Source organism: Falco naumanni, chromosome 7, assembly GCF_017639655.2.
Source record: "Falco naumanni isolate bFalNau1 chromosome 7, bFalNau1.pat, whole genome shotgun sequence".
Taxonomy (NCBI): domain Eukaryota; kingdom Metazoa; phylum Chordata; class Aves; order Falconiformes; family Falconidae; genus Falco; species Falco naumanni.
Window position 1 is genome coordinate 23,724,204 of NC_054060.1, and position 25,713 is coordinate 23,749,916.

General features: G+C 42.7%; 1 protein-coding gene across 2 annotated transcripts in view; it reads left to right on the plus strand.

Moving 5' to 3' along the window:
- The window catches only part of PSTPIP1 (proline-serine-threonine phosphatase interacting protein 1), a 52,304-nt gene extending 32,451 nt beyond the window's left edge, over nt 1-19,853 (plus strand). For both annotated transcript variants that reach the window (XM_040600701.1, XM_040600702.1), the window contains 11 exons: nt 638-744; nt 2,594-2,656; nt 3,694-3,792; nt 5,552-5,597; nt 6,429-6,508; nt 9,120-9,218; nt 9,831-9,927; nt 12,976-13,060; nt 14,586-14,656; nt 16,254-16,354; nt 18,321-19,853. In XM_040600701.1, the coding sequence (XP_040456635.1) occupies nt 638-744; nt 2,594-2,656; nt 3,694-3,792; nt 5,552-5,597; nt 6,429-6,508; nt 9,120-9,218; nt 9,831-9,927; nt 12,976-13,060; nt 14,586-14,656; nt 16,254-16,354; nt 18,321-18,452 (980 nt within the window). In that variant the 3' untranslated portion in view covers nt 18,453-19,853. The remainder of the gene's footprint in view (nt 1-637; nt 745-2,593; nt 2,657-3,693; nt 3,793-5,551; nt 5,598-6,428; nt 6,509-9,119; nt 9,219-9,830; nt 9,928-12,975; nt 13,061-14,585; nt 14,657-16,253; nt 16,355-18,320) is intronic.
- Nucleotides 19,854-25,713: the final 5,860 nt, after the last annotated feature.

The following is a 25,713-nucleotide window of genomic DNA, read 5'->3' on the forward strand; positions in this document are numbered from 1 at the left end:
CAACATTTCTGGAAAATGTGGGGTTCCATTTCAGAGGCACCAAAGCAAATAAATGCAGAGAAGTTACCAGCCACTTCAAACAGCACCAGCCAGGTGCTTTGAAATTCAGCGTGTCTTTGCTGACCCTCGGAAATTCTCAGCTTGCAACCTTGTCTAATGACATTTGTGCAAGGCTGGATGCAACTGGCAAAAAGCTGCCACGAGCAATGACAATCCAGCAGTGTAGTGGAGGGAAAGCAGACACAGGGGGTGAAGGAGCAGGTCAGAACTCCCTCCCTCCCTCTGCACCACAACGTCTGATCTCCAGCTCCAGAAGGAAAAGGGGTGGCTGGGGTAAATGGGGATATGAAGAAATGCAGCTGGCTCTGCACTTGCCAAGGCTGCTCTGAGCAGGTGTTGCAGTTCTGCAGTGTGGAGTCTTGCCCATGCATTTTGCAGGCACTCGAGAGGACCTGCAATAAGCCCCATTCGGGTTGTGTGAACCCTCGACAACATCAGTGCATGCAGAAACATAGGAAGGCCTTTTTTAAGGCTGCCCTGTTCACTGCAAGTCACTCCCAGAAACATCTCCTGAAAAATGTAACTTCATATTTAAAGACCTTTCTACTGACTGTATATGAATTCTGATTTGCTTTAGAAATCGAAAGTGTTGGAAACTCTCATATCCAGCTGGCAGTAATGCTGAAGGATGAACTGAAAGGCATAGAGGAGTTCCGAGAAAGACAGAAGGAGCAAAGAAAAAAGGTGAGGAACTACAGAAATATTGAAACAGATTGGGTCACTGGTCCACGCTGGTGACCTTTGTCCAGTCATAGGCCGTGAATGCTGTAAAATATGATAAAGCATGCCCAGTGTGCCCTGTGCACTCCATACACTAGACTGTAAATAAAGCAGTGCTCAGAAAGCACTCAGTAGATAGAGGCTTTAGTTACTTTTACTCTCTCCAGTGTAACTGCAGATTCTATTATTGTTCCTGTAAGAACTTAATCCTTCCTTTTCTCTTTTTTATACCCTTGCTAATTGGCTTTCTTTTGTATAATCCTGCATGATCTCCAATGTGCACTAAAATAAAGGGGTAACACAAACATTTAAAAACATAAAAGCAAATGAGTATCATGCTGAATGCAACACCAATACATGTCGAATTACAAATTTTTTGAATAAATAGCACCTAGTTGATGGTGTATAATAAAAACATACAAGTATATTTAAGGTGGTTTCATCCCCTCTGATCTTACCAAGCTCTAAGTCCCTTGAAAAAGTACCTCTCAACAGAGACAACAGTGGTAACTCTCACACCTTCTCTGGGGTTGAAGACAAAGATGGGACAGCCACTTAACACTGAAAGCACTGACTGATAGAGGAGTAAAATAAAATATCCAGTTCTGTTCTAATTTTAAACAAATTAAAAGGCATATGACCAGTATCCAATGCCACAAAAATCTTGTATCTACAACCCTGACATAGGAACTTGAAACAGCAAAGAACTCTGAATATGAAGTGGGTAAAACTGAGATTTGAGTTCCACAGTGATCTGATGAAGCAAATAAGGCATATAAAAGCAGACAGCACGTAGTTCATCAGCACCTAGTTCATCAGCAGTTCCATCCCATTCCTCACCCGTTGCCACTAGGATTTGCAAAGAGGGAAGCAAACTCTCTGTTGAAAACATAAGCCTACAACTCAGCTGGAAACAGTTGAAGGGGCCTGGAAAAAAAGAGAAAACCTGCTTTGGAGTCTTAGGCAAACTTTTTTCCTCCATCCAGCATGTGGCTGTTAGGAAGTCAACATTATATATGCTAGATGGTGTCAGCATTTTTGGTAACCTCCCAAAATGCTGTGATTCATATTTCACTGTAGCTGCTTTTGGGACTGTGCTATTTAGTCCAACGTGAAGCAAGCCTCTGGGTAGCCCCAGATTTTGCTTGAGCAGAATATAAAGATTAAAGGACCAAAAGTCCTGAAGAAACCCATACCCTGCCAAACAGGAGCATATCACGCTGTCACATAAGGCTGTGCATACCACAACTAAAGCAATAAAAGAGAATTCAGCACTGTCCTTCCACTGCTGACCAGATGACAGTCTGGAAATCAAATCACATTGAGCATAAATTTGCCAGAAGCAATGGAATCAAAATTACACGTTTGTGTTTGAAATGGACAACTACCCTTGCTCACATGGGTGAGAAGCAGTTTGGTCTGCAAAGATGTGGGATCCGGCTCTTGCACCAGCAGGAACTCCACTGCTGGCAGAGCTGATGGGCACTGTGACTGGGTGTTACACTATTTAATCTCCTTATGGGAAAAAAAAAGAAAAGAACAGGGAGGAAGAAAATTAAGATCTACATCCTCTCTGCTATTAATGGAAACCACTGAAGCAGAATTGTCTTGGATTTTTTTTTTTTTTACCTGGCACTTGGATGCTCTCTGTACCGCTTAGAAACCTGTCATTTATAAAAACAGAGTGAAGTAATTTTCCCCACAGGCACATGGCTTCTAGAAAGGCCCTGACAATGGCTTTCCTATCCTGACACTAAAAAGGGGAGGAGAAAGTCCAAAGCAAGAAGTTCTTACCTCTGCGTGTTTCTTACAGTACGAGTCTGCAATGGAGCGCATGCAAAAGAACAAACTGTCCCATTATAAGAAAATGATGGAGGTAAGCAAGGAGGTTTTGTGCAGGTTTCTTGATACAGACTGACCCCAGTTTGAGACAGGGTGGAATCTGTATCCCATGTACCTATATTTAAAGAATGGGGAGGGGGAGATATGTGCCTCCTGCTACTAGGAGGAGGCTCATCTTCCCTGCTACACCCACTGAAGAGTCTCCAAAACAAATACGCAGAAAGTTAATGTGGAATGAACATTACTCCAGGTCAAACCAGATTTCATTCTTTCTAGGCAAGGATACTTACAGAAGCAAATGTAATTTTTCATACCGTAAATACAATTTTTAAATTGGTGAGGGAATCTTGTGAATAGGAGGAAACCTCTCCAAGTGGAAAGCTTGCATGTACAGGAACTGCAGGCAGCTGGTTTTGGTTTCCAATGGGCAATTGCCTCTAAAGAAAAGTAGTTGCACACCTGCCAGTGCTACAGCTGGAACTGTACTGACAATTTTTATTTAAACATGGTTGTTCTAAGTGAGTCTCCAAGACAGGGAGGTCTTTTGGTGCAAATCAGGATTTATTTGCTTCTGGGGACTACACTGAGACTGTTAGCTATGGGGTGCTGGCTCTGTCTCACAGCTTGGAGCAATGGGCAAGGCATCATGCTGACTTCAGCCACCTGATGCTCCAAGTCACTCTGCAGAAAGGACAGCCCATCCTCAATGGCACCCTGAGAACATGGGCCCCCAATTTTGTCTCTGTGCTGTAGCTCAGACAGACGTCTGAGGCACCAATGGTGCTAGAGCTGCCTGTGCATTTGTGACTACCCCCCTGCAGGGAGCTGGCTGCAATTGTACAAAGCAAACAATTTCAGGGCTGCAAGAAAAGGACCCAATTTCTGCTGCCAGCCCCAACTCCAATTTTTCAGTTCTATCGTCTTACGGTATCATTGGAAAATTTTTCTGTTGCCCAGACTTGGGCACTGATGTTCCCCCCCAGACTGCAAAATGCCTATAACATCACACTGGAGACAATCCAGCCTTGTTCCCTAACCCAAACCCTCACATCTGATTTCATTTCAATACAGTCAAAGAAGACCTATGAACAGAAGTGCAAGGATGCGGATGAGGCCGAGCAGTCCTTTGAACGGACAAGTGCTTCAGGCAACCAAAAGCAAACAGAAAAGGTACATTAGATGACAGACAGAAAACTGTGGGGTTTTCTCCTTTACCAGGTACAAGAGAACACAATTTAACAACCCATTGTCTGGGATGCCAGGGGCTGCTTTCCCTTCTAATTAACTTCTTACAATCAAAATTAAACCAAATCGCCTTCCCAAGAAGGTCTTCCTCCACAAATTCCTTTAGTAATCCTGATCTTGTTCTGTGATAGACCAAGCATTTTCAAAAAGGCTGGGAAAGGACTAAATTACCTGATTCATTTATGACAGGCTATGATCTAATTGTTCTATGAATTCTGAAGGGAAACTGAATGAGATTTTTATCAGAGATTACTCACACAAATAAAGAAACAAGTCAGAAGTATTCATGCAGTTAGTTTTGCCTTTTGGTCACTTACATTTAGTAGGCATAGTATCTGACATTAAAATGCATATTTTTCCTCAGTATTTTTCTCCTTATGGTTAATTTTATTTCAACTAAATGTACAAACTCAAAAATAAATCATTGGACACTGCAGTCCTTCATTGCATTGTCTTGATACTGGTAGCTGACAATTCACTAACTTTTAATGGGAACATTTTACAGCAGAACAGACAGGAGAAAACAAAATAAATTAACTCTCTTTGGCTCAATAAAAATCAGTGCAGTGTAAGCAAAAAGGGTCAAAAATCATCTCAAGGACAGGGGGATGGAGACTAGAAGCAGATCAGAACTTTACATTTTATTTCTAGCATTTGCTAATCTTTGATGAACAAAACCCTCTAGCTTAGCTAACTGTAAAGAGTGGATGAAATCCTGGCCCTACCGAAATTACACCAGAACACTTAGCAACTTCAATGGCATCAAAATCTGACCCAGCTCCTTTCATGCAGAAGGATCCCAGGGTGCTTCATTACTTCCACACACATGCCAGCATGTTTGAAAGGCACAGAGGCATTTCACAAGAAACACGTCAGCTGTTTAATTCTGCACTCACAAACAGTTTGGGCCAGGAAGCAAGTAAGAATGAAGCTTATGTTCCCAGTTTACTACACATTTTCTAACCAGCTGTGATGAGGAATACGGGCATAAGAAACTGTACCTGAGCCTTTCCTTGAAGGGCAGAATGGAAGAATGTATCACACCAATGTCTAGAGCTGTGCATTAATGTACTGTCATCACCATCTGTGCAGAAAGACCTGGGAGTACAGAGCTGTCAATAACAGCTGTATTTTCATTTGTTAAAAGCTGCAGGTTTAAAAAAGAAAATTTCTGCTTACAGTGAATTTTGCTTTTAGGCTTCTGAGTTATGGGAAATAATCTAGCATTTGCAGTGTTTTAAAGGCCATGTTATTTCCATTTGTGTATTACATGAGGAGCCTGGAAAATGAAGAATTCTAACTGCCATTTATTTCTGCTTATAAATATCTATTTCAAAAGTACATCAAACACTTCAGAAAAAACAATTCAGCCAGTAGACACAAACTTCAGATCGATCACAGTAGCACTGAGCTCTTATGGCAGGGATGTCTGAATGGAAAGATGTAAATCATCACATTTCCCTTGAAACCAGTAGACCTATGGCTGCATCTGTGAAATTCTGATCCCTTCTCTTCCATAGCGCACATTCAACAGAACCATGCATCAAGGCAGGACAGCCAAGAAGTGTTTGCAAGTTTGAGCCTTTCCTCTAGAAAAGGAAAGGGAGCAGGCAGCAAAAACCCTTGGTCAGAAGCAAAAAATACAGTCAGAAATTAATTTGGGTTGTTTCTTTTCCTGTTTCAGAGCCAGAACAAAGCCAAGCAATGCAGAGACGCAGCAAATGAAGCAGGTGATGTTCTATTTGCAACTGAACTAAGATTTTTCTCAGCAAAGATCTACCACCACACTGATTTTGGTAAAGCAGCATCCAAATTACCCAGGCTGACTCTGTCTGAAGTCAGGTTTCCCAGAGTCACCTACCCAAAGATTAATGAAGAAGCTTCTAAAGAATGACAACCTGATAGTCATCCACAATCACTTTCCTTTGTGGAAATGCAACTCTCCTGCTTTCATTAAAAAATTTATATAAGACCTCCTTTAGGGACTTCGCCCAGAAAAGAAAAACTCTTCTTGAAGCAAGTTTGAAAGCACAAAAGAATGACAGTTGAATTGCTCCCAGCCAGCCCAAACCAGATACGCAGTCCTCAGGTTCCCTGTACATGAGCATGGTAGCATCCTCAAGCCAGAAACTAAGTATATACCCAGAAGGACCCACCAGCAGGCATCTGAACTGGTTCATGAGTTCAGACTTGTCCCTCACTGCTTGTAAAAGTTTCCATGCCTTACCTGTCTGGCTCAGCACGGAAAGAGCCTGAGGAGGCTCAGTGCCCAAGTATAGTCCAGGCTTTTCATCTCTGACTTGCATTATCCCCACTGTAAAGTTTATAGATGATCTGCAAACCATACAGACAGATTCCTTACTCTAATATATTGCAAAGAAAAAACCATATCTTTGTGACCCACCAGTTTCAGGTTCACATATTTTTGTGATACTCTAGCAAACCAGGCCTAAAGTGTAAGAACTGCAGCAAAGTCCTAAGAGGCGGAAAAAAAAGAAAACCTGTATCTTTTTTTTGTTTCCTAACTGTTGGGTTTCTATTATGCGTGTCTGTGTTTACAGAGAATGTGTACAAACAGAACATTGAGCAGCTGGATAAGGTCAGGACAGACTGGGAACAGGAACACATCAAAACCTGCGAGGTAAACATTGACTTTTGTAGCAATGTATTTCTGCACTCGTTTTTTTATCCTACTTGCAGATATCAGTCTAAGATCTGAGATACTGTCCCAAGGGCTTTGCTGTTTGCTTTATATGGAATCTCAGTAGATGTCTTTGCAAAAATACTGCAAAAACTAGAGTTGATTTAGGCATAGTTGCTACCTGTCTTGCTTACATTCTCCCTGTGTGTTTGGCATATGTATGTAAATATTAAGGAGGGGAATAAGTGCAGAGGTGTGGGAAGTGGAACAATATATGAACTGGTACAACCTATTTGCAAGCATTTTCTGCCAGTTTTCACTTACAACTTAACGTAAGAATACACTAGCTTTGAGATGCCCTTTAGATTATGTTTTGCAAAAAGCATCCAGAATGGCTACTTGTTCCAATGCAGGAGAGGTTTTTGTGTTCATTTTATTTTAAATCTTACAAGTTCAATGGAGATTAAAAGTAAAATTTTCTGGCTAAGCTAAAAAAGTACGTACCATAGCATTCTGAGAGCAAAAATATCTAAGGCACTCAGAATCTTTATTTTGTGTAGCACTTTATATTCACTTGCAAGAATATTTGCCGTCTGCCATGGACTAATCTTTCAGTGGAAAGGTGGTGGTGAAAAACTGTTTCCATTATGTTTGAGGATGGACAAGATTTGCACTCGGCTAGTAAGTTTTGCACAATTTACAGGAACCCAAATCAGCCACACATTTGGTCATATTAATGCTTCAAGTACATTTGCCCATCTGCTGAAGTATGATTTCACTATGTTTACTCATTGCGGGCTTTATTTCCAGATAAAATAAAATGCCAAGAGCATAGCTTTCCAGTTCTCTGCTTCCCCTTAAATATTCCCTATCTGGGAGAACTGGAAAGTCCCATGGCTAGCACAGCAGACTTTCCACAGGAATTGTGCCAAGCCTTATTTTTTCCCAAGATGCACATTTTCCCCTTTCTTAAAAAGCCATCAAACAAGCAAAATGTTCCACAACCTAACACACTTCATTTCTCCTCCATGTCTAAATTCTGAATAGCCCACAGAGCTTGTGGCTTGCCTGCTGCTTAGTTCAAACAAGCATTCATAAAGGAAGGGCATCTTTAACACATTCTTTTAGAAGTGGTTGTAGATAGAAGAACTAATAGATTTTTTGAGGCGTTTAAAACTAGTAACCAGTACAAAAAGCCAGTTATCCCTGTGGTAACTTTTCTGACACCTCCTGCTTAAAACTACTGGCTGCATAGTGGGGAATCTGGAAGTGCCAAGGTTGCTTAGGTGTCTGGCTGCACACTGGACATTCATGGCCCAAAAATCTTGGCTAGCAAGTGGCAGCACTGGGACTACCATCATCATGGGGGCTGTGTGATACTCCGTGGCACAGTTCACAGGCAGTCTGGTGACACAAGCTGAAAGAACCACAGGGGCTGTGTCTAACACACCACCCAGCTGTATTTTGCAAAGGGCCTGACAAGGCCGGAGTCACTACACTTGCCTCTCTGATGATCTGCGTTTCCTGACAGGACATCATTTACCCACAAACTTCCCAGTTGGCTTTTGTGCTATTCCAGCAGCCCCTTAGGGGCTAGGCTGCAGCCATAGGCTTTTTGTTCAGAATGGATATTGAAATACTCTCCACCCTTCAGATTTTCCTTAAAAGCTTTTTCTGTCAGAAACCGGTTGCAACGCCAGCTTACACCCTTGACAGACTCTTTTTTCTGGTGGTTTTTTTTTTAGATAGTAAGATATTCAATGGCAGGCAGTATGCCCAACTGAGTGTTCTGCTGAACATTGTATACATTTGTGGCGTTCTGGACATAATTACTAGCAAGTGGAGATGGAAACAGATGGCTCGAAGCATCTGAGCTTTTCACACCTCATAGAAAACCAAAAATTGATGTTCTACTTATAACAGTACAACTTAGAGATCAGGGTGGGTTTTGTTGTTTTGTTTTGATTTTTTGATTTTTGTTAAGTTTTTAAAGCATTAGTTTATCTGCCTCTTCCCCCATCTCAGTTCACACCTCTCTCTCTTCCCCCTTCATTCTTCTCAAGCTGTGCAACAACATGAGAAAAACAGACAGATGAAAAGAAAGAAAAATGCCTTCTCTCTAGCATGAAAATAACTTTAGAAACGAACAGAAGCAACTCAAGAGAGCCTCAAAGTTTCAAAAGAGAAAAGTTTGGAAAGACATTTTAGAAGGCAGAGATGGATAGTTTTGGCTCTACCTTTATCATAAATACAACCCTTTCACACCAGCATTCTACTGATAGTTAAATATCGACATTTCAGTGTGATGGGCAGACAAGACACCGACTCTGAAATCCTTGGCAGTAGAGGTAGTGGTCAAATCCAGATCCTGATTCCTCTCCTCTGCTTATTTTTGTCTACAGAACATAACTTTAATTTGATGCAATCAATTAAAACAAATTCTTGAGCATGAACAAGTAATGTATTTTCTCCAGTAATTGTAAACACATCCTTTACAAAGGATCCTTGCAGACTTATGAACCTGACCCAGAGAAGCCCCAGCCCTGTTGCTCCCTGCAATGCGAATAAATAACTACCACGAGGCTACATCACATCTCCTCTTTGGCTTTAGGTCTTCCAGCTCCAGGAGTGTGACCGCATCACCGTCCTCCGCAACTCGCTGTGGGTTCACTGCAACCAGCTCTCCATGCAGTGTGTGAAGGACGATGAGGTAGGGGCACCTGCCAACTCGCTTCATGTGCAGAGGAGCAAGGCTCTAACAACCAGCACTAGCTCGCCCTTCTCTGTGCATCCTGTCTCCAGCAAACCGGCTGTTGCGCATGTTCAGTGAAGGGGGGGTACTCCCAGTCTAGCTTGCTCCCTCCAGATGTAAAGATGCCTGCAGACAGTCTGTGTCACACTTGCTGGCACTTGCTGTCTCCCCTCAGTTTGCTGGGGAATGCTTCCAGCTACCAGAACGCTCAGTTGAGTATATCTGGGCTCAAGCACAACTTTCAGAAAGGCATCCAGTCATGGTCTCAAAATTGGAAGACAAAGAATACGCTAGTTATGAGGCTGAATGATTGTTTCCTCCTGTTAATTTGTTGCATTGAAAAGCCCTGGACTGCCTTCATCCTCCTCTCTTAAAAGAATATCCAGAGCACAAATAAACAATTGCGTTTACAAGAATGTTTGTATGGGGGACAGGCCAAAGATCCATCCAGGTCAGACAGGTACCAAGTATAAAGTGTCTCCTAAGGGGAAATTATTAGAAAAGCATTAACTGTTGATTCAATATGAAATGTTAAAAATTAAATTAATTTTTTTGGATTCTGTTTTGTAGCTGTATGAAGAGGTTCGGGTAAGCTTGGAGAACTGCATTGTAGAGTCAGACATAGACTACTTCATTAAGACCAAAATGACGGGAACACAACCTCCAGGTAATTATTCCAATTGGTCTTGTTAGATGAGTCACCCATCAGGCTGAGGCTGCAGGTGTGTGGTACACGCCTGTTGGAGCTGAAGCCAGCCAGAGTTTCTGCTCTGGCTATTCATTCCTACCCACTGCAGCTCACTTCCCCCGCACTGTGCTGCCACCGCTCCTTCTGCGGCACTGCGAGTGGGATAGCTGAATGATCCAGGTTAAAAATAACATTCCAGAAAAGAAGAACACAAGTTGTCCCGGCTTTGCAACCAGGCTTATTTCACAGTACTGACACCGCTAAAGAGGTGGCAAACTGCCTTGCAGAGATGGCAACTTCAGTTTCCTGCAACGGTGACAGGTCAGAGCCAGTTTATTGTGTAACTGCACCCTGGTGTCCCCTTGACAGACATGCTGCCTTTTAATTTATAGCACAGAGAAGACCAAACTTTGTATTGTTTTGTTCCACCTGCCCAATGGGGGATAGCATCTTTTGTCCACTCAGGAAGTTGTTTGTATAAGGGCAAGATTCTAACTGGGAGGAATTTTGAATGAAATTGGCTTTGCCCCAGCATGCAGAAGCCATGTAAGGTTTGCAGACTGTCCGGTAAAGCCAAAGCAGCCTTTTTATAAACTTAAATGATGAAAACATCTGGGCTGAAACAAGACCAAGACAGCAAGAGCTAAGAGCAGTTGCAAAATGAAAACATGCTGCTCCAGGGTAGGAGTTCTCCAAACACATCACCTATCTAAGGATAGGCTACCTGATGTTTCACACAGCTGGATACAACCCTCACCCTCGCACTTCAACAAGCAATACAAGATACCTTCAGACTGAGTGAACGCTTGCACTTCTGTGCAGCTGCTGCAGTAAACAAAGATTCACAGCCTTTGTAAAAGGAGAGAAAAACTCCTACTGCATCTACTGCATCTCTTCATTAGTTGATGATACATAATCTGGGCTGAAAAGATCTGTGGCTCCTTTTTTTTAAAAAAATCCGTGCACAGATACTGTTTCACCTCCACTAACTGCTCTAACACCGGACTGGAAGTCACAGGCAAACCCCCTTACCCTGCCCCCCGCAGCATCCGCAGCGCTTACTTCCCTTCAGAGCGGGGAAATAAGCTATACTGGCATAAGAAAATTTTATACTGACAAAAACCTTCCATGCTGGGAGTTGTATAGGTACAAACACCAGCAGTCTGAAGGCCCTGTCCCAAGGGGTAATTATCTCATACAGGAACAACTCCCACCCCTCTGGTTTTGTTGCAGAGTGCAGAGCTGGCAGCAATTACAGCCCAGGGACTGCTTCCGTGGAGCTGGGCGCTGCCACTAACTCAGCACTGAGCTACCCAAGGCGTTCTTCACTCAGCCTTTCTGCCATTACACCTATGATGATTAAGAATTAGGATATAGGGATTATTTTTTTTTTTAATTAATATATCGAAACTGGTGCACTGGATGCCATTTTGCTGCTACAGTTTATTCTTCACAGAAGGAATTTAAATTCACTGATATAGGAGCATTTATCAAGGAAAAACTACATTTTCACTGGCAGAAGGGAGAACTATGCCTTCCAACAGTGTGAAACAACTTCTGTATACTAAGACATTTGTAATTCTCAGCTAGGTTTTGTTGGGTTTTTTCTGTGTGAGATTTCTCATTCTCCGGTTGCCTAGGCAATAGTCTGCAAACAACTCTTGGCTATGACAGGACTAAATTCTAATAAGAAACAGGTGGAAAAACCCTTGAGAGCTTTACAAAAGGCGAAGAAAAAGGCTTGCTTTTTTGTTGATTTTTTTTGCCATCTTCTAGAAGTTCTGGAAGTAATATCCTAGTATCTCCACAGCTCTGGCTAATGACTTTGCACAGTAGCACATGGTGAGCTGTTGGCCTGTTTTATTGCTTGCAAAATGCAGGAGGAAAGCCACGTGTTTTGCACCTTCATCTTAACCAAACCTTTTGGGTTTCTTGATGCTGTTGCGCACTCCCCTCTTCTACCTAATCTTACAATGCATTATAGACTAGAAACTATACCAAGGTAACAATCTAGAAGGGTAACAGGAGACCCTTAAGTTGGTCAGAAAAATCCCTAATTACTGTGAGCCTTATTTGTAGGGGTTTTTCATACTCGCTAGTTGTATGTGCCTGCTCTGCTTATGATCTTGGCTGACCCAATGTGAGAATGTCAACACAACCTTTAGCCGAAGTCCAATCTCTTATTTTGCAGGTATCAGAACTGAGATAATATGGTATCACAGACTTAACTCATGTTTGGCTTTACCACAGAGAAGGCAGAAAGGGTATATGGCCACCAGCTCTAAGTAACTAGACTAGATGTTATGAGACGCAAAATAAATAAATCCATCTGTAACTATTTAATCTGTAAAGCTAGACTTGGAAATGGTCTCAATTTCACCCTTAACGACACCATAAGGGAGAGTGAAGGAACTCTAACACAACTATATTTGAGAGAACCCCCAGATCTCTGTGAGTAAACAACAGAGGTGGACAGGGGAGATATGAAACTTAGGGAGACACTCAAGCACAAGGGGAGACCAGGAAATTCCTCATTATTGCTGCTGGCAATAATGTTCAGAAATCTCCCCAGCTCTGACAAAAATTCCTGAGTCGGTACATTAAGAAAAAAAGAAGCAAAACACACTGCAGCCAGCTGTATCATGAACATGGTCCCAGGCTCACAATGACCACGCTCTGCTCCCTTAATTCCTGAGCTTTAAGGCAACAGAGGAAACAGTCATGGAGCTAACTGCCTTAATTAGGGTTAGCCACAGCCATTAGAATGGCTCTTCAGGACCTTGACTGTGTTTGGTTCAGGACAAGCATGCCTTTCTACCAAGGACACACCTGCTTACAATCATCTGAATGCCTTTTGTTAATTCCCCAGCCCCCCTGAGCTGCTGCAGCTGCTTTACAGGCAGGAGCAGATAGGTGCTGTATTGTGGTTTGCTGCAGCAACCCCTGACAGTTGCATCTGGCTGCATTCTGGTGGGGAGAAAAAAGGTTTGCCTGTTTGAGCATCTTATTTTTATTTTCTTGTTGCAGATGCGATAGGATATGAAAACTATTACAGCAGAGAACCAAACAGAAGCAACAGCAGCCCAACCCAGTCTTGTGGCATGATGAAGAGGTGAGTGGCACGCTTCAGTTCCCAGAATAGGTATCTCTCTGTACGAACAGCAATGTAAGATGACAGGCAACAGGACTTGTAAAGTTATTACTTCCTTCATCGTAGCAAGAGGCAGCTATGTATCTATAAATATAACTTGACAAAAGAAGTAAACCTGTTAAAAACAGTCAGAGTCATTTTGCCATGTCCTAGCGGGAGGAGAGAGGGGATGAGTTTATAAAACAATTAGTTGGCCAGCAATGGATAGCAGTCGCTATTTCCTCTTTCCTCGTGAGTCACAGCACAGAGCAACAAAAATAATTTGTTCAAGGGAGGGCAAAGGTGAATCTTGCTAGGAGCAAAGGCTGGGGAGAGCTGTCTTTTCCAGCAGTATCTCCCAGCTTACTGCACCGCCCCACTGAGCAGAACAAAGAGCTGTTCTCTGTATCTAGAGCAAAGGAGAAAACACTTAGCAGAATAACTGTGATGATTAGGGAGGTGATTTTTCCTTTTCTGATCCATTTACGCTGGTAAATGCTGTAGCATGAATGCAGTTGTATCAGCAGATGGGCAGGGTAGATCTACTGGTTTAAATATTTTATACTAAAATGGCTAATTCACAGTGGGAATGGCATCATATTTAAAGCAGAGGAGCTTTACACTTTGACAAGCCTTATTACATGGCAAGGAGCAGGCTGTGAACTCCCCTTTAAAATATGGTCCAGGCTTGTTAGTGGGCTGATTAGGTTTATATACAATACCTTGTTTTTCAGTGGGAAACCGGGTCTTCTATAATAATGAATTCTAACACTGTATTCTATAGTTACAGCAGACAACTGCACTGCCATTGAGAATACAACTGTGCTCTGCATGGGCAAGTAGTGCAGAGAGACTTCAGTCCAAGTTTTTCAGAAACTGTTGAGTTTGGACATCCGTCTTCCAGAAACACTGAGTGTTCACCAGCTGAAAAATCAGACCTTTGAAATATGCCTTAAGCATGAGATGCTGTTTCTAGCTGTGCTTGAGAATCTTAACCCATTTTCTCATTTTAGTTAGTCTCCAGTACCCAGCTGTGATACAGAAAATAACTAGGGATAGATTAAAAAAAAAAAGAATTTTCACTTAAACTCAGTTTTTACAAAAGGCCTATTATACAAGCTTTGTATGTTAAATTGTATCAGTTTTCCTTAAAGACAAAGAGATGGTAATTTCTTACACACAACTAATAATTCTCATAATATTAATGTTGTGAAATAATGGGAGTTTTGCATCACGAGCCTTTGGATCAACAACAAAATAGTATCTGATCCATTCTGTGGTGATCCACTTAGTGATGGCCAATGGTTCTGCATTTTTAAAAATATATTTTTAACTGAAGATAAATATATCTACAGCATAAATGAAAACAGTCAGCCATGGGAAGAGGTGACATCTACCCAGTGCTGCAGCAGATGGAGGGAAGGTTGAGTCAGACAGCTGAGATGAAGGAATGCACATACCCAGCCCTGCTTACTCATTTTGTCATTGGCTTCTCTTCATTCTGCAGATTCTCAGGACTACTGCATGGAAGCAGTAAAAATAACATGGAGATTGCCAGTCCTTCAGCCCCTCCTCTTGGTATGCATCTTCAGGAAATAAGTTTATCAGATGTGTTTGTTTTAGATCATATTGCTAAATCAGTCTTTGACACGGAGCAGAAAATGGTACAGCAAATATTCACATGTTGGCAGTCAAGAGTAAAGAGCAGTTTGGAAACAAATTTAATTGGATGTGTATTAAACAAATTTCACAGTTTGAACGGCCAAATAATCCATATAGTCTTCAAAACCTCTGTCTAGGGAAAAGGGAACTGTACATTCAGAATGACATGGTATGACTTAAATAGTTTTCTCCTAAGGTAGAATACGCTACCTCTAAAAAGCCCAAGTGAATACCTAAAGTTTTTAACAGACCAGGTTCATGCCTTATGAATGCAAATATCCATCTCATTTCACAGTTACACTGCCTTATTGTAAACCTTGCAGCTAGGCATTTATCAGATGACATTTAAAACATAGTATTTTGACTATGCAGAAAGTAACAGGTTATGACATTTTCATTGATTTAAAACAAAAACATTTTAACTGTGATTCTTGCCTAATGAAAATAAAAGCTGTTTTAGAACAGATTTAAAACATACCCAAAACAATTTCCTTTGTCAGGCCTGCCTGCCTGGGCATCCAGAAATGAAGCCAGACTATCCTATTTGGTGCTTAGCCAGGGGGGACTCTCCAGTGCCATCAAACAGCAGCTGGACCTACCAGGCACCAGCCTGGGCTTGGGCACATGTAGAGCAATGCAGTGCTGAGCAGCTGAGGGTCGTCACTCTTCCTGAATGTCCTTAGGCTGGGGACAGGAGGGGAGAACATTCCCTGGAGAAGACCCTCAGGAATGGCAAACACACTGTGTTCGGAGTTTTCAACTGCTTCCATGCTTGTCTTTCAAAATTTGAGAAGTCAAGGAGCTGACGGTGCTCCTTAGAGCAGGACAACTAAACCACAGATTGACTGGGGGAAGGTACAGGCACCCTGGCCGCTCCGTGCGGTGTCGGAGCACTGTCATCCCACCAAGGGGTTTTATGTGGGAAACTTCTGCTCACCTCAACAGCAGGGGAAGCTGCCAGGCAGATGCTGGGAAGGAGTAAAAGGTTTCCCTAAGTATGACAAGCTGGATTAAAACATCTGCCAAAAAAGATATGTCAGTGACAAATAGCTATCTGGGAACTATGTAAACTACTGGAAAATGTCGGCACGATATTTTGCATTTTTCTCAAGGGAAAAAGAAAAGCTTTATGCGAGTCACTGAACTACCAGAATTTTATACTACCAGTAGCAACCATTTTAAACCACATTAATCACAGCATTTCCCATTTAGATCATTTGGATTGTGCTTTAGCAGGGTAAACATTTTTCCCAACCTCGATGAGGCTAAAGCTAGTTTCTGACCTCCCACAAATTTCAATGAGTGCATTGTCCTCTGATTAATGGGACACAGTTTTTGTGTAAGACTTTACCTACAGTTCACAGCAGCTTTTCTATACATGTACATCTCCAGACAGAGAGAACAGAAACCCTTGTATTTGTGAACTCTTGCATATGATCCTATGCATTTATAAGCAACTGAACTCTTTGTTTCTGTGGTGGTTTTGTTGTGTGTGTGTCATCCCCTGGCCCAGGAGAGAAAACAGACAGAGTCTACGCATCCATTTTTGTAAATGAACAAGCTGGAATCACATCATCACAGGACTACAGAGTACTTTATGACTACACAGCTCAGGTAATGAAAGTCTTCAAAATACCTCATAGCATCAGATTTAAAATAGATTATGTTGATCCAAACATTTTGAAAGTGTTAATTCTGTGAAGGAAGTGTTATCTTCACTTCACAGCCAGGGGTAGTTCAAGAATTATTGGTCAAGGTCACATGCAGAAGCCAGGAATCCCAACTGCCAGTTCTTGGTGCACATCACTAGACCACACTGCCTCAAGATGAAATAATAAGATTTTTTGCAACTGATTAGTGTAATCACTCCTCAGCTGTTACAACCTCCTTCTAGAGATACAGAAGACAGCAAACACAAGGAAACTTTATTTTTTAGGGGGTGATGGCTAAGTATGCAGTATTGTGCATTTTGAACGTAAGTCTCTTGTGAAATGTTTTCCTAGGGCAAATGGCTACAAACTGTAGAATGTAAGATACATATCTAGGAACTCTCCTCCATTTGATCTCACTTAGCATCTGGAGAATCCTGCTCCAGTTTAACACACTGGCATTCCATGCTGGAGAGGGCTGCAGGGCTGAATGTCCATAAAAAATGACACTCTTTCCCTGTACTTCCAATGTTGCAAGTTGCAGAACCACAGTGGACATGGTCCACGTACCAAAAGATTGTTACAAGGAGCAACCTGCATCCTTACCTGGGATATTGAACTCCCACTGGCTTCAGACCTATGTAGGCACAGTACCATTAGTAAAAGGCTATGAATGGACTGGTTATTAATGTTTTCTTACCAGATGGACTCCAGAACCTCTTGGACTCTTGCTAAACCATTAGCCTCCCCTAATGGGACTTTCACAGTTTAATTACATGTCAGTTTAAAGGTTTCTTTTATTAGCTTTAGATTAGCAGAAGGAGCAGCTAACAGTGCAGAGAGACCCTCACACCAAAGGGATCTGTCATCAATAGCCAACATTGAAGAAATGCTGGCATGTGACAAATTAGATAGCCAGAGAAATTATGAAAGCAGAGAAAGGGCTGGGAAGGAGCGCTTTCTCTTAGGTACAGTAACATTCTGACACCTTTTATTATAAGCTCTTTGTTTTAAACACTGTATTATTATCTGCCTGAAATTTCACCCAAGCAGAGCTGAAAGTACCACACTATTAATGGCCGTTCCCCTGAGGAGACTGCAGGATATCTTTGTCAGATCCTTACTCCAGAAGTTGCCTTGAAAATATGACACACAGAGATTTTCCCTGCTGAGAAAAGACCCTGTTACTACTTTTAGTAAATTGTATATTGAGGCTTCTCACTTTTTGAGTCCGTTCTTACCTACTCATGTACATTAAATTTAGGTTTAGCTGATGCATCAGACGTATCTGGAAGCCTCTCCTACCCTGCTTTGTATTTTACCACACTGCAGGTAGCAGAGTGGCTTCCTATGGAAAATATGGAATATAGAAAAACCAGCAGCACTGAATGGGCTGATAGCCACTTGTGAGCTCAGCACTAGCTTACTTGCAACTACTGCATTTGTCTCGGAGGTAGAAGTTACCTAACGGAGGAAGAGTCACTGTACCTCCACTGGTCCTGCTGTTCCATATTAAAAGAACTGAGAAACCTATTTCAGGCCTGGATTAGTAGAGACGCTGTTGTCATCTCCCTTGGGAATTAAGCTGTTCACTGTATCATGTAGCAACACCTGCAGCCTATGGAAGGGTCATGGTTTAGGACAGTCGTATTTAACCCTTTCTGGCATTCCCCAATGATACAACAGTCAAGTTGCTCAGGAGGAGATACCATGAAGCCTGGGGAAATTTGAGGATCTTTATGAAATAGCCATCTCAGTAGTGCTTAATCCCTCACTGTCTGGTATTTCAGGTTCATTCCCAAACACAGGGACACTGGCAGACACTTGATGAAAGGCAGGATAAAAAACCCCAAACCCATCAGATATGATACATGCTTGGGCTCTCCTGTGCTCTCAGGTTAACTATGTTTCCTTTCTCTATTTCCTTTCAGAATGTGGATGAACTGGACATCACTGAAGGAGACATTGTAGTTGTCATTGAAGAAAACGAGGATGGCTGGTGGACAGCCGAAAGGAATGGGCAGCGAGGCTTTGTGCCAGGGTCTTATCTTGAAAAGCTTTGATGAAAAGAAGCCCCAGTCATCAGACTGGAAAATATTCTATTACCGAAAACAAACAACACACAAGGTCTGCTTCAGCTGACCAAGGGCAATCCATAATACTATTTTCTGCAACTACAAGTCAGGAAATAACCAACTGACCATGCTTCCCTCTTCCTTACTCCTGCCCCATCCCAGCACCTCCTGGCCTACACTGTCTGCAAAAACCGTCTTCACCTCAGAGAGATTAGGACTTGCATTTCTTACCACAGTTCTTCCTGCCCTGGGCACACTGTGCTGCCATCAGTGTCACAAAGCTTGGCCAATCTGGGAGGAAAATCCGGCCCAGAACTTAACCGCACTAAAGGAAAAAGATGAAGGAAACAAGTGCTGTTTCTCCAGGATGGAGGACCACCTCCAGCCAGCCTGTGAGCCACCCTCGTGGTCACAGCAGCCATATTCTTGCCATGGATCCCCTCCTCTCCCTGCACAGCCCATGCACGCATTTTTGACAGTGAGGTGGAAAGCACACACAGAAAGCATATAGCTTTGATGTTGCAGGCTCTTAGCTGTACAAAGCAAGGAAGAAGCTCTCTTAAGTTCCTTTTAACAGCTCCCTTTCAAGCTACCCCCTTACAGCATGGGAGTAACCTGAGAGAAAGATGGGGAACCCTCCGCTGTTCTTTGTCAGTCAGATGAAAATACAAAAACAAGGAATGCAGAGGGAGAGGAGAACCTGAAGGACTGAGACACATCACTAGTAAGAAAACATAAGGCACTTCCCATCACAGCCATCTCCTAACAGAACGAAACCCATGCTACCCATGGCTCTGCTTTGCACTGGATTCTGGGGCAGCAGCATAAGGACAGATGGTGAGCCAAAGGCTTGCTTGGTCAGATGGTTCCCCTGACACCTCACTGGGCTCTCTCATGTTTAAAAACCAACAAACCCAACAAATAAGCAAAACCTCCAGCAGTGCTGCACTGCCCTGATCCCCCTCCTCCGAACACCAGAGAGAAGTGCCCGTTACCTCCTCATGCAATCTCCATACCCATGTCATCGATGCATTCTCCTTTCAACTCCTCTGTCCATCTGGCTGATCCTCTCCTTCTCTTCTGCCCACAGGCTTTTCTATTTCTAACTGCTATCTACAGCCTCTGCACCTCTAGGGTGTCCTGGTTCCTTTCCAGACACTTTTAATATCCTTGTTTTTTAACAAACCAACCCTCTTCAGAGAAGTCGCACTGTGCAGGTTCACTTTATTTCACATTTCAGCTCTATCAGTCTTTCTAGTTTAGTATTTAAGAACGTTCCCAGCTGCCACTGTACTTATCAAGGGATCAATAGATACTTTCTGCCACTACTCCCTTTTCAATATTTTGAGACGGTTAAAAAAAAAAATAAAAAAAAAAAATCAGTGATTTGATCTGAAGCACAGCATGCTATTTCTGGGGGGCAGAATGACCTTGTTTGCCAAGGTTTCAACTCTTAAAACTGAATCAACTCAATGAAAATGGATCAAATTGCTACCCACAAGGCACAGACAGGGAGACACTGTTAGCTAAGACCCAGCAGGAAAGACAAAGAGAAATCTAGACTGAAGAAAAAGCCAAAATGGTCAACACAATTACTCCTTAAACGAAACAGAATGAAGGTTAGAGGCACTTGCAGTACCTTATTATAATTTCTTGCCTCAAGAACGGAATAAAAGTTGCTGCAGGCTCTTTTTCTTTAATTCCCTGCAGCTGCTGCGCAGTCGTCTGCACAGGCACACTGGTCCTTCCCACAGTTCCCCAAGTTACTCTGCAGTACATCTGCATCAGTGCTGAAGGGCTCTTAGTACCTTGCATTAGCACAGGCTCAGAGGAACTGCAGGAACTCAAATGGCATTTGAGGCACGAGGTTATATGAACAGCACTCTTGTTCAGGCTCAAGGTGTTAATGACAGGTTTCTGTGACCACATCTGAATTGAATAGTGATAGAAAGATGGTCCACAATAGCCTTCAACGAGGCCACAGCACTGTAAATAGTAGCTGTCAGAGACAACTACACCATTGCTCATTATGTACAGCATAAGAAGAAACCTAACGTATGAGAGATTTAATATATTTTCTTCTTGAACACTCAATCTTCCACAAAGAGAACTGCAATAAACCGACAAATACTTAAATAAATTTAGGGAGGTATTTTTCAGATTATCTTAATTAAAGAGAAAAAATAAACCATTGAAATGCATCTCTTTTAATTATGTGACACGCAGATTTTGCTAAGCCACCTCGCTTCTCTGGGGGCCCAGACAGCCTCACACAAGACATTGCAGTACCCAGCCCTAGTTACCCTGAAATCCTGTTACAGATCACCTTTGCTTACTTGTACCGCATGGTCTACATCACCGACAGCTAGTGGAATGGTGACTGCTGTTCCTACCCCATCATGCAATTTCATGTTTTTGCTGTTAAACTCAGGAAACTGGTTTCCCTTCTACCCATGTCATCTACTGTCAAGTAAATACCATTGTAAGTGCAAGAGGCTATAGACATTTCAAAATCTACCCAGTGTCATAACATTTGGGTCCCACATGCTAACTCCAGACTGTTCAGGAAATGAAAAAGCAGCAGCAATGTTTTTTCATTATTCCTCTGTTATTTACATTGAAGAATTTGTCTGATAAGTAGTTACCAAGCCATACCTAGGCAGTTTGCCCTATCGGTGTGGCAGCACTTGTCAGAAATAGAATAGAGATATCAAGAAATACCCACACCCTCTGAATACACCCACATTTTAGGCGTCACCCACCCCTCATCAGTAGGAAAAGCAGGAAGGTCAAATGTAGGTTACTGCCTTAATAATATTGCCTTAATAACATTGTTCCCTCTCCAGCTGGGTAACACTCGGGCAACAAAACTGACACATTCAAGTGATCATTTAATTTTCATGTAAGATGGGAAACCAAGATGGGCTCTTTCCAATGGGAGGCATTCTTAAACTAAACTTCAAGAGATTTGGTTCAAATTCTTTTGGACAAACACTTCTGATAAGCCTCCACTTCCATTTTGGCTACCGTTTCTTTGCAAGGAGGCACCAAGCAATATGAAGGGACACAAGAGTGGCAAAGTTGTGTATTTGTCAAGTTAACTCCTATTTCATAGTGCACTGACAATAAGCAGACTAACTCTTCACTGACATTGCCAGAGAGCAAGAAACACACTTTTGCCAGCTGCTCTGCAAAGGAGGGGGAACTAATTACCTAGCTTGTGGCTAGTATGTATACACAAACAAATTAAGAGAAGTTACAATAAAGTAACTGAGCTGGTTTTGACTTAGCACTGCAGGACTTCAGTTTGCATGACAGACAACAAATACTTGTGCTAAAAATTTTCAGACCTCTAACTTAACTCTAGAAATCTTGACTAGGCCATAGGAAACAGGCATCATCTGTCCATTAAATGAGAGCAGCAAGAAAGACCAGGAGTCACTTCCCTGATAAGCTGGAACAGAACAGAAAGGGACCGAGGTTGACACCTGCTGCTCTTCTAGATGGATTTTGCATTTGAGGACCATGGCCATGAGATTGAGAAAAACTGTAGCAGTAATCTGTTCCATTATTCCTTTAACCACAAGAATTCAAAGGTTGAAAGTAGGTAATCCAGCCATCAGTACCCTTGAACTGGACTCAGATATGCATATTATTCTCTTCTACCATATTAATTAAGGAGAAGAACAGGAAAATCTGTTTAAAATTTACATTTAACCCATCACAACCATACATGAAGTGCAATGCAAGGCCCACCTCTGCACAGAACAGATTTCAGCTGCTGCATATGGCACGAAAAGCCCACAAGCCAGTAGTAAAACTTGGTCAAACAAAGTAGTGTCAGACTAGAAACAGAGAGATCCAGGAGGCCCAGCTCTGGAACAGCCAACACAGCCAGTGCTCAATCACAAACAAGGGGCCTCCTGGCCAGCTCACAGCTGAGCAGTCAGCGGCTGGTCCACGTTTGAGGTGTTCGCCACCTCCCTGAGGACCCTGGCTTGAGCTCTGCATTACAAATAACCCCGGCACACTTAGCCAGTGTGCTGGCAGATCATGTACATAATACATACACAGTAGCAACTCTTACCTTGGATCCCTTCTCATCTTGCTTCTTCAAGAGGCGTACTTGAGGTCCAAGCCACCTTTCCAGAAGTAATTTTCTAGGCAAAACTGCAGCTCAGACCTCACTGATTACGGAATGCAGTTTGACTAGAAGCGCACAGATGCCAGGAAGAGACCCATCGCAAGCCAGGCATCAGGTGGTGTCTAACAGGAGCCTGGTTGGGCATTAAGAAATATCTAAACACTGGTGGATAACTACTACACTTTCTTTTCTGGTCTTGTGTAACCTCTTGGGTGTATCATTGCTAGCTGGCTTAACTGCAGGCTCAGAGAACCCAGGCGACTCTAGTACCATACAAACACACGCTGCAGAGAAAGGTCACCGTTAACCTTCAGCGTAGACTGGCAACTCTGCACAGTACAGGACAAACTGTAAAGGTCTGAAAAGCAGCCTCTGCTGATCAGTGCCATCTCTTTTCCCTGCTTTCATGTTTTTCCACCTTGCAGGGCCGAGGCACTGAGGGCAAGGGCAGTTACCAGCTATATAGCTACCAATACTTCATGTGTCCTCAAATAGAAACTACACTCTCATTGCTAGTGAGCAAGGAGAGCAGGAAGATGCCCTTAGAGATGCCTTTACCCTGAGATCCGTATCTCCTTGCTGCCATGGGGTTACAGGCAGGACCAAGCAGCCAAGCTCCTGAAGTAAAAGAGCTGGCTGTTACAAAACTAAAACCAGCACCAGGGTCAGTCAGTACCATTCACCACCAGCTTCCTAAATTAACAACAGTACCCACTACAGGTGTTTTTATAGTGCAGCTGTGATGTGTTGGGCATGCTCACTGTAGCTGAGGCTAAAGGAGAGGGAATAGCTGGGGGTTTGCTCCCCAGGAAGGAGATACAGTGGTGATGCTAAGTTACACCGGGCTTCTGGACAGTAAATGACTGCTAGGGGCCTGCTGGGGCTGCTGGACTGCTTGTTTGTAGGGGAAAGGATACTTGTGCAGAGTAACTAGATTTTGGAACAGGAATTAGTGCCCTGCCTGTGACCAGGTTATTAACAAAATGACAACACCCCATCTACTGAGAGAAAGCGAAGAGGGCAAAGAACTTCTAGTCAAACTGTTAGCCATTATCTATTCTTTGTTAGTAATTACCTAATTTCAGTGGCCAGCTTACATTTTGGATGGGGGAAGCTCAGAGCCACAGTTATCTCCAGATTTCTGCACTCCTGGATCACACACAGTGCAAATTTGATCTGTTTCTAGAATGGCCCAATAATCGCATTTCCATCAAATTAGCCAGTGCACATGGTACAGTTCTCATCCTGTCCTTCCACCAGCTCTTAAAGGGCAGCTGACACCTGATCTGGCACAAAACCGCTTGCTGCAACATTAAGAGCACATTTACAGCCTGTCACTGCTGTGTGCTACGTGGCTGTGGCATTTGTGTGACACATGGGCCCAAAAGGCAGATGTACGGCAGTGCTGTACGCTGACTGAAAGCACAGGCTAGATACTGCTTTTGGGTATAAAATTTTAAGAGAAATCATTGAGACCTCCTAGCAAAATCAGGAGAAGTCAGACTTGACATCCTTGAAATTTCTAAGACGACAGACAAAATCCTCCAAAGCTACTGGGTGAACAGAACCGAGCTCAGGACATAACTACCAGTTTAGTGCCATGGATTTCCACATAACATCTTGAGGACAAAGAGGGTAGAAAAACAACTGGGGGTGGGGTGAAGAGGGAACAGACATCCTAAAGATGTTCTTTATAATCAGAATAAATTTTACTTATCAGATCTATAAAAGCCAGAGTTGTACAGATTCAAAAACATAAAATAGCACATATAATCCCAGATTTGCTGCCCTTACCATAGTTCAACTAAACCACCAAATCAAGGGCAGACATACAGAGAAGTAACTAGCATGGTAACTGGTGCAATACTGAATGAACTGACCGCTTCAGTGGTACTTTGACTTAAATTCTGGAATTTGCTGCAGACCCTGCCTCAGGGTAAACACACACACAGAGCTAAAGAAAATTCTAGCCTTGAATGGAATTTCCTGAGCGTGGGATGACACGTATGGATTGTTCAAGGAGCCCAGACCTTCAATCAAAAAAAGTTACTGATTTTGTGAAGCAAAAGGTATGACATCTCCGAAGTCATACCTCAGTTTCCCCATTTATCATGGGGAGCGTGTAAAGAACTTGGATGTCATGAGATGAAAATCCTTCTGGCACACTAAATATTTTTGGGATTGTTCAATCCCAGACTCAGTCTACTAGCATTGGGTGGTGGTCAGATCAATATTTGCAATGGAAAAATCTTGTACAACAGGACAAATTATATTGTGTACACAGTGCCATTGATTGTTTTGTAGTATGACTGGATGGCTCTTGGGAAGGGGTTGCAGACATAACACTTGCACTCAATACAGGGAGCGTGTGGGGGAGTTCAGTACATTCCCTTCCTCTTTGCAAGGGCACAAATGCTCAACAGCTGCATCTATGGAAGAATTGTTCTGAAATTTTAAGCTGAAAACAGTCCGTGAAGGAACTTCTTGGGAAACTGGTGAACTTTAACCTTCCCAGGATAAGAATGTTAACATAAGAGTGAATGAGAAAGCTTTCAATGCACTGATAGACATGAGAAATTTTTTGTGTCTAGAGAAGGGCTGCACAGCCCTTCTTGTGTCTGAACCCCTTGTGAGGAAGGGAGACGTGAGTGACAGTGACTTTGTTCTGCTAAGTGGCAGCTAAAGGTTTTACTAAGGTCAGTGCTCAATTCAGCAGCCACAGGGGGATTCAAAACCAAAGAGAAGCCCTTATTTTAGGGATAGAAGTGATCTGGAGACATGCACCCTCCCTGCTCTGGCAGGGTGCTGTGCCAGCTCTTTTAACCACAGTTCTTATCAGCACAGGCCCCAAATTTAACTTCAGTTTGCTCAATCCAAGTAGTATATCCTCAATGCACTATTTCTCAGTGTTGACATCTTTGTTTCCCACCCAGGTGTATTACCACTGCCAGATTAAAATGGTGGGTTTAAGCTTTGAAAATGGGTATTGTATTCAAAGTGCAAGAGCACGTTTTAAATTGCTGGACTATTAGTAACAAGCATGCTTCCCAAGGATGAGGCATTCTCCAAGTCCTGGAAGTGCCAGCGGTGCCTAGTTCTTCTACA